The 9,411-nt window shown below is 46.2% G+C and overlaps 1 protein-coding gene across 1 annotated transcript; it reads left to right on the forward strand.

The window, feature by feature from the left end:
• Window positions 1-660: 660 nt before the first annotated feature.
• On the forward strand, window positions 661-3,563 carry CCN1 (cellular communication network factor 1). Its single transcript, XM_007457237.1, has 5 exons — window positions 661-945; window positions 1,245-1,458; window positions 1,808-2,164; window positions 2,292-2,503; window positions 2,607-3,563. Exons 1-5 carry the CDS (start codon window positions 883-885, stop codon window positions 2,907-2,909), a joined length of 1,149 nt encoding a protein of 382 aa, XP_007457299.1. The 5' UTR covers window positions 661-882; the 3' UTR covers window positions 2,910-3,563.
• The last annotated feature ends 5,848 nt before the right edge of the window (window positions 3,564-9,411 follow it).

A 9,411-nucleotide genomic window follows, 5' to 3' on the forward strand; every position in this document is an offset into this window, starting at 1 on the left:
TGGGGGAAGTTGATTTTTTTTTTCCCCTTCTCATTCATAAATGCCACCTCGGGTATTAATTTGCAATACACTTCACTTGTCCAATAAACACCATGCCAAAGATTTGGGACTTGATCCGAGCACGCTTCTATGAAGTCCTCAGATAGATTCCTGGCTCCCAGACACTCTCCCTCCCCGTTCGCCTCTCTCAATAGATAACTTGACTCTCACCTTCGCTGTAAACAAGCAAACAGCTCGCTGCCTTCCTGGGTGAGGGGTTCCAAGGCTGCCCAGTCAACTCGGCATCACCAAACAAAACGACTTTTGTTCCTCCCTCCAGGTCCTCCCACCCTCCCAGTCCAGGCAAAGCTCTGAACTCGCCCCCCTCGGCCCTTCCACCTCCATCACCACCATCACTCCAAGAAGAGCCCTCCCCCAATAGAAGTCGTTATTTAAAGTGGAAAAAACGGAAGATTGTTTTCTTGACGGGTCCAGGACAAAAAAAAAAAAAAAAAAAAGTGCAACGGAGCCAGGGGAGGCGCTTGGCAGGAGCCCGCGCCAACCAGCATTCCTGAGATGTTTGAGAATTCTGGAACGCGCAGACAGAGCCGACGTCACTGCAACACGCGGCGCCGCGGCCGGCCCGTATAAAAGGCGGGCTCTGGGCGCTGGGACAGACCGCGAGCTAGAGCGCCCCCGAGCAGCATCCGCGCCTTCCGTCCCTCCCCGGCAAGGACCTCAAGAGAAGGACGCCCGCAGCCCGCTCGCCTGCCTGGCTCTCGCCTCCCCGCCGCCCGGCCCACAGCCCGGCCCACCGCCCCAGCCGCGCCGGCCCGGCCGCTACGCACCGGTGTGTTGGCGTCTTTGCCTCCGCGCTCGCCCGGACCCCTCCTGCGCGCCACGATGAGCTCCAGCACCGCCAGGACGCTCGCCCTCGCCGTCACCCTTCTCCACTTGGCCAGGCTGGTGAGTTCTTTGGCCACCGCTTCCCCGTCCGCTCTAGCAGCCCCTTCGCCTTTCCCCAGATGGCCCGTGGCCGGAAAAGCTAGACTCGGAAGTTCGGCGGGGCGTTTCGGGGGAGCTCTTTCTTTAAGCCCGCCCTGAAGACGTGCCGGGGGGCCCTCCCGGCGTACGCAGCCGCCCGGGGTGGCCGGGCTGGACGGGATCAGAGGCCCCCTGCCGCCCGGGTCAGACACCCCCGTCCCTTCCCGGGGCGTCCTTCCTGCTCACCGCGCCGAGCCTCACGTGTCCTCTCCCCCTTCCAGGCTCTCTCCACCTGCCCCGCCGCCTGCCACTGCCCCCTGGAGGCGCCCAAGTGCGCCCCGGGAGTCGGGCTGGTCCGGGACGCCTGCGGCTGCTGTAAGGTCTGCGCCAAGCAGCTCAACGAGGACTGCAGCAAAACGCAGCCCTGCGACCACACCAAGGGGCTGGAATGCAACTTTGGCGCCAGCTCCACCGCTCTGAAGGGGATCTGCAGAGGTAAGATGCTTGTGGTTTGGCCCCTTTAAAAAAAGAATAGTCCCCGTAGTCCAGAAGTTTAGTAATTTTGCGACCATGTATGGTGATGCTTTGTTGTTGGTAGCTTGGCAGAAAGGCACATGATTTCAGCAGTCTGGAATGCAATTCAGTGTGTCTGGGCCCAGCGAAAAGCGCATACGGAAAAGTGATTCCTGACTAACTTATTGTTCTGCTCTGGAGTCTCCGGGGAATCATAGGAAACTTTACCATCAATTGAATTTAGCAGCAGAAAATATGTCTGAGTTTCAGGCCGTCGTACGGAATCTTAACTTTATTCTCTTCTCCCTTTCTTTTTTGGTGCTCTTTGTAGCTCAGTCAGAGGGCAGACCCTGTGAATATAACTCCAGAATCTACCAGAATGGGGAAAGTTTCCAGCCCAACTGTAAACATCAGTGCACATGTATTGACGGCGCCGTGGGCTGCATTCCTCTGTGTCCCCAAGAACTCTCTCTCCCAAGCTTGGGCTGTCCCAACCCCCGGCTGGTCAAAGTTACCGGGCAGTGCTGTGAGGAGTGGGTCTGCGACGAGGATGGTGCCAAGGACCCCATGGACGACAGGGACGGCCTCCTGGGCAAGGAGCTGGCCTTCGATGCCTCGGAGGTGGAGTTAACGAGAAACAATGAATTAATTGCAATTGGAAAAGGCGGCTCCCTGAAGCGGCTCCCCGGTAAGTGAAGACTGAGACATTGTACTGAAATCCATTCCTAGTTTGAAACGTCAGAGAAATGAGAACCTGAATCTGTTTGTGTCGGTATGCCTCTGAGGACTCTTCCCTCTTGTTTGTCCCTCTATAGTTTTTGGAATGGAACCTCGCATTCTGTACAGCCCTTCTTCACATGGCCAGAAATGTATCGTCCAAACGACTTCGTGGTCCCAATGCTCAAAAACCTGTGGAACTGGTATCTCCACACGCGTTACCAATGACAACCCTGAATGCCGCCTGCTGAAAGAAACCCGGATCTGTGAAGTGCGGCCTTGTGGACAGCCAGTGTACAGCAGCCTGAAAGTAAGTGCCTGCGGTGCCGTGTAGACTGGTCCCCTGGGTGAGATGGGAACCTCTCTTCCAAGAAAGAGAAACACTAACTAACCTTCTCATCTCTTTCTTACAGAAGGGCAAGAAATGCAGCAAGACCAAGAAATCCCCTGAACCGGTCAAGTTTACTTACGCTGGATGTTCGAGTATGAAGAAATACCGGCCCAAGTACTGCGGTTCCTGCGTGGACGGCCGCTGCTGCACGCCTCAGCAGACCAGGACTGTGAAGATGCGGTTCCGCTGTGAAGATGGGGAGACGTTTTCCAAGAACGTCATGATGATCCAGTCCTGCAGATGCAACTACAACTGCCCACATGCCAACGAGGCAGCCTTTCCCTTCTACAGACTGTTCAATGACATTCACAAATTTAGGGACTAAATGCTACCTGCGTTTTCCAGCACGAGGGTGGACAAAGTGGGGAGAGAAGAGTGTCGGCAACATGGAGGCATGGGTGGGGGCGGTGGGCTGAAGGGACTCATTGTAGAAGGGATGCACTGCTCATTCTTGAGTAGTATTAAGGTATTTCGAAACTGCCAGGTGTGCTGGTGCACATGGACACTAATGCAGCCGCGATTGGAGAATACTTTGCTTCATAATATTGGAGCACACGTTACTGCTTCATTTTGGAGCTTCTGGTGTTGATGACGTTCTGTTTTCTGTTTGTAAATTATTTGGTAAGCGTATTTTTCTCTAGGCTTTTTCCATTTCGGTTTTACAGTTGTAAAAGGTAATAAGATTAGTTGGACACTTAAAGACTCCATCCTTTGACAGAAGTAAATGGGAGGGGGGGGTCCATCCCTTCCAGAAGGTGACACTCTGTGAGTGTCCATGAGAGGCAGCTATCTGCACTCTGAATTGCAAACAGAAATCAGGTGTTTTAAGACTGAATGTTTTTATTTATCAAAATGTAGCTTTCGGGGAGGGAGGGGAAATGTAATACTGGAATAATTTGTAAATGATTTTAATTTTATATTCAGTGAAAAGAATTTATTTATGGAATTAATCATTTAATAAAGAAATATTTACCTAATATCCGAGTTTATGGCATTCAGTATTTTTAGAGAATGTTCAGAACCATTGGGGACAGTCTAGCTTATGCATTCAATCATTGAAACAGGATTTACTGAGTACATACTTTGTACCAGGAACTGTTCCATGTGCTTGGGATAGAGCAGGGAACTAACCTCTAAAAATCTAACAATGATTGCTTTTATATCTTCAGTAGAAAAAAATCTTGGAATTTGGAGTAATCTGTTTTAAAAACTTGTATTGAACACCAGGCATTGTACAAAGCACAAGAAGGAATCTGAAGCTAAGTTTGTGATTTAAATAATAATGCTTTATTTTCATAAGAATTCAAAGCCTAAGGGTCTCCATCACCCAAGCTCTTTGAGGTGGGTATAGTAGAGTCATTTATCATTTTAATCACTAGGTAATTGTGCAGGTCTCCACGGTAGAGGAAACTTTAATGAAAACAGTCCATAACTCAGGCTGCCTACCTCGAAATCCATGGGCAAGATTAAGCATGGTTGGATAATGTGATATAAGGTCACTTGTTTATAACTTTATATTTTTCTAATATTGTTCCTAAAACTTCGGAGAACGACTTAAAAGTTCACCCATGGTTGGGATCAGAGAAAAAATCTTGGAATCTATAGGAGTCAGTTTGTTTTCACTGAATGAGCTTGAAGCAATGACTTGTGTTAATCCTAATAAGCTGATGATTAGGTAAACATACCGTTAAATGCAAAGGAATGCAAGGAATTTCAAGTACTTTTCCAATAGCATGAGGACCACGCTACCCCACCCCCTTTCCTTTTTAGAATATAAGTTATATTGAGGCGGGGGGAGCAATTAGATTGAATTGGCTATCTAGACGGTCAGAGGGTAGACGCAGAGCTTGCCTAAAAGGACCCGAATCGTAGGTCTAGGAGAGGTTGAGAAGGCTGTGTTAATGTTAGTGAAAATGCTGGTAGCTGGTTTTAGAAGAATCTACATCTTTAGAAAGCACTGACAATAAACCTTTTATAGAGAGAAGTTTTCCTTTCATCAACCCTCTTGGCTCCTGTTCAAATCCATAGTGAAATATTTCAGTCTGCACTTTGTTAAGAGAGTACTTGAATTTTTAGGCAATAAGAGAAAGTGCTTTAAAAGGGGAGGAGGGGGACTGCTTCTGGGATCCTATAAGAGTGAGTTTTCAAAATAGTTTAATATTGATGCTCCGTTAAGACCTACAGAAAAGCACTGCCTAAGCACCTGTTTTAGAGCCTTACTGAAATGCACAAAGTTTCATGTAAATGTGATAGTAAAATCTATGGGCAAAGGCCTTCACTCTTTTTTTTTTTTTTTTTTTTGCGGTACAGGGGCCTCTCACTGTTGTGGCCTCTAGCGTTGCAGAGCACAGGCTCCGGATGTGCAGGCTCAGCGGCCATGGCTCACGGGGCCCAGCCGCTCTGTGGCATGTGGGATCTTCCCTGACCCGGGCACGAACCTGTGTCCCCTGCATCGACGGGCAGACTCTCAACCACTGCGCCATCAGGGAAGCCCCCTTCACTCTTTTGATTCTGACAATATCTTGCCTGAAATATTACAACTGTGCCTACTGAGTAGTCAGTTTTTCCTGCCCGAGGCATTCAAATTTTAAGGTATTTGGAAATTTAAACACCACCTGGCTCAGTCTTGGATGCAGTTAAACTTGTCAGCGCAATAGAACATGTAAAACATATAATAAAGTTGTGAGGATTTTGTGGTGCAATCTTGTTAAACAGACATCTAAATCCATAGGCAAAATTTACACATTCCCAGGCACCAATCCTGAGGTACTGTCTTCCAACACTAGAGCCCAGCAAATTGCTTCTTACAGAAAGATCAAGGAGCAATATTTTATAGACCCTTTAAGTATGTAGGGAGGTAATATTTGTCCAATTAAGTTAAAATGTGAAACAAACCTAGCATGGGAAAACACTGGATCTTTGGGTCATTAATCTCATCATAAGAAATATCCTGAGTAATACACAAGTGCTGATTCTATATAAATAAGAGTACTCAATTAATTTAAAAGAACACAAATAGACTCAAAATATGTCCATTTGATTTGGCTATAGAAAAAGAGTGAAGACATTAAAAGTAATTGAGAATAAAATTATGCAATTTAGAGCATATCAGTTTTATCTAGATCTGGAATGGAATGCTGCCTACTTCAAATATTGAGAAAACACAATAAAAAACCGTGTATTGAAAATATAAAATAGAAGTTGCATATATAAACATTCATTATAATGTACATTATATGTAACCTCCACACACGGTAAAAATCTTGTGTTGTAACCACTTTCCAATCTAAAAGACCCTGGTGTTCTTGAGCTGTTTTTTTGTTTTGTTTTTGATAGAGATGTAAGCATTGAGAGTTATAATGTGACCCCAGAATCTTAGGAATTTAGTGAATTTTAAGAAATATTCTTTGGAACATTTAGCAGCACAGTAAGTGGTCTTATGGTGATGATTCCCACATAAGCACATGTGCTGTCCACTCCACAAAGAGTTGCAACTGAATCAAAATTAGCAGAGTACATTTTAGTTATTTTACCAGTAGAGAGACCAGATATGATTTGTTCACAACCTGTTTCCTGCCTTCTGGCGCTATTTGAAAGTCACTTGAGCAATAGCGAGTGTGCAGTGGGACCATAGTACAGAACGAAGCTGTGCTCTGGGCAGGGTGGCAGATGATGCCATGGAAAGAATCCCAGACTAGAATCAGGAGACATGTCTTTTACATCAGCTCTGCCATTAATTTACTGGGTGCCCCTGGGTGAGTTTCTGGATTCTCCTCTGCTGTTTTTTGTTTTTGTTTTTTTTGTGTGTGTGTACGCGGGCCTCTCACTGCTGTGGCCTCTCCGTCACGGAGCACAGGCTCCGGACGCGCAGGCTCAGCGGCCATGGCTCACGGGCCCAGCCGCTCCGCGGCATGTGGGATCCTCCCGGACCGGGACGCGAACCCGTGTCCCCTGCATCGGCAGGCGGACTCTCAACCACTGCGCCACCAGGGAAGCCCTCTGCTGTTTTAAAATGGAACAATAGATTCTCACATTTTTGTCACCAAAATAATTATTTTTTATATACTCTCTTTTGTGCATTGACTCCCATACCTTAAAAACTTTGTCTCCTCAAGCAACTGAATGTATGAGGTGAAAACTGCTCAGGTCTTTCTGTGGGCAAAAGCACTCATCTCCATGAAGCCTTCGAAAATGTAAGGCCCTCTTTACTCTCTAAAGCACCCCTGGTTATAGGATGTGACAATCCCTGGATCTCACAGTATGTAGGTCCATACTTTTTCCTCTCCCTGTGTAGCCCCAATATCTGGGCCTCATTAAGTCCCTGTCCTAAATAACTCATTCTCTGAAACAAAGCACATTGTGAAGCACAGCAATAATACAAGTGTCCTATGAATACAACAGACTTACTTGTGACTTACTTTATTGGTGATGGGCAACGCTCATCCATGTAATCTTACAAAGTGCAATTTAATTAAACAAGTACTTAGCTGCATTTGTTAGTACTTTAAAGTTCTCATATATTCTGCTCATTTATTCTGAATCCACCCCTTTCTTAATCTAGTGCAAACATCCAAATCTAAGACACCATCATTTCTTGCCGGAATTACTGGAATGGCCTCCTTACTTGTGGCATATTGTATTTTCCAAAGGTGGCTGCAACAATATCTTCCAACCCACATGCCCTTCTGCAATGTGACCCTGTTGCTCTCCCATCAATAGATGGGGTCTACTTCCCTAACCCTCTTGGATCTGGGTGGACTCTTTGACTGCTTTGACCAATGAATATCTAGGAAGTGATGTGATATGGTGCTAGTTCCAAATACAACACTGGCTAAGAACTCCTCCTTCCTTTCTCTTAGAAAGCAGCTTCAATATAAGAGGTACGAGTACCCTGAGACCAGCAGACTGAGAAGCCCATGCCCCATGGATAGGTCTGAGAGGATCAGATGCCGTGTGGAGAAAGAGGAAGGTTAGGGAGCATTTGGGTACCACATGTATGTGAAGACACCATCTAGGAAGTGGATCCTCCAGCCCCAGCTGCCTTACAAGCTGACATCTTGTAAATCAGAGATGAGCTGCCTGTTGAGTCCCCAGAATTCCTGACCCATAAAATAATGAGCAAACCAATATGATTATTTTAAGGCCCTAAATTTTGGGTGTTGTTTGTTACACAGCGATAGAGAACTGAAACATCAGTGGTTTCCATTCTTGCCCTCCAATAATCCATTTTCCTTACAGAAGCCAGAGTAATTCTTTAAAAATGTAAATCAGAACAGGTCGATCCTGTTAAGAACAGGAGGCTTAAAGGCTCCATGGCTTCCCATTGCTCTTGGAATAAGATTCAACTCCTTACTTGGCACACAGCTCCTGGAAACTGCCTACTTCCTTCATTTACCCTCGCTTACTGTGCTCCCACTTAACTCTTTTTGAAATAAGCCAAGTAAATTCCTCCTCAGGACCTTTGCACTAGCTGTTCCTTTGCCCCAAATGCCAAGCTCCCTGATCTAAGCTTCTTCCTATCATGCAGTTCTCAGCATCAATGCCACATTCTCAGTAACCTTCCCTCCCCACCCAGACCCAGTCTAAAGTGGTTCACTACATCAGAGTCGACTGATTTAAATGTTAATCATGTCTAAGAAATACATGACAGCAACATCTAGACTGGTGTTCCACCAAACAAACCAGCACCATAGCCTAGCCAAGTTGACACATAAAATTAACCATCACAGCACCCGTGTAGTAAAACCTTTGGGGGAGAAGAAACTCATGTCCACTCTCTAAAGTGGCATGCATTTGAGCAGTCAGAAAAAAGCAAAAGCTTTGCTAGTTATACCTACGATCCTTCTAGGCCTCTCACCGTGCTTGTACATGTATACGGGAAGGGCTCCGGGATTTATTTTGCATTGACCAGATAGATGCATGGGGCACCTCAAGAAGGTTTCTAGAACACTAACCCCAAGTTCCATACAGAACTAGCAGGATCTACCTCAGCTGAAATGGCTGCAGGGTGGGGGAATAGAGGGAGGTCCTTATAAAAGCTCTGTAGAAAAGTCTTCTCCAAATCTGCATGAATACAATAAGACACAGTCCCTTGCTTGCACACACTGTAAGACAGAAAAAAAGTGCTCCATCCTTTGGCTTGTCAGGCAAATCCTCATTGTAGCAATGAAACCACAACACTGTCAGTGGCTGTTTAACTCTTCCTACCAGATTTTAAATTTCTGAAAGAGTTTTGTCAATGAATGAGTACCAACTAAGAATAGATTGAAAGGAGTTTGAAAAGGCACAACTAGAATTTGCTTTTCTCTTCTCCATGAAGACCTGGAGCTTCCAAGTCTCCAGGTCTTCATGGAGAAGAGAAAGCAAGTTTGTCCTACATTGCTCTACCGCAGAGGTCCTTAGCTGGTGGCTTAAGCAGGATGGGGCAATAAATATGTTTTGTTCAGCCTGAAGAGAGTTTATAAAAACTGGGATTTGTTGCCAATATTTGAAAACTGAGTATTTTTTTTTTTAAGTTCAAATTTCTGGGGTTTTTTTGGAAAAATTCATAGATCTGGCAGCAGTGGACCTTGGTTTCTACGTGGCAGTTTGCACATGGTGGGAGCTGAGCTGCAGCTTCCCCCCTTAGAGTGGGTGCTCTGCAGTTCACCAGCGATGGATGGAGATGGATGAAGAAGAGATACGTGTGTATCGTTGCAGTTGGAGGAGTTGAAGGGCAAGCAGAGATGATCTTTAAAAATCCAGACTCTGGGGCTTCCCTGGTGGCGCAGCGGTTGAGAGTCCGCCTGCCGATGCAGGGGACACGGGTTCGTGCCCCGGTCTGGGGA

This window comes from Lipotes vexillifer, unplaced genomic scaffold, assembly GCF_000442215.2.
Source record: "Lipotes vexillifer unplaced genomic scaffold, Lipotes_vexillifer_v1.1 scaffold250, whole genome shotgun sequence".
Taxonomy (NCBI): domain Eukaryota; kingdom Metazoa; phylum Chordata; class Mammalia; order Artiodactyla; family Lipotidae; genus Lipotes; species Lipotes vexillifer.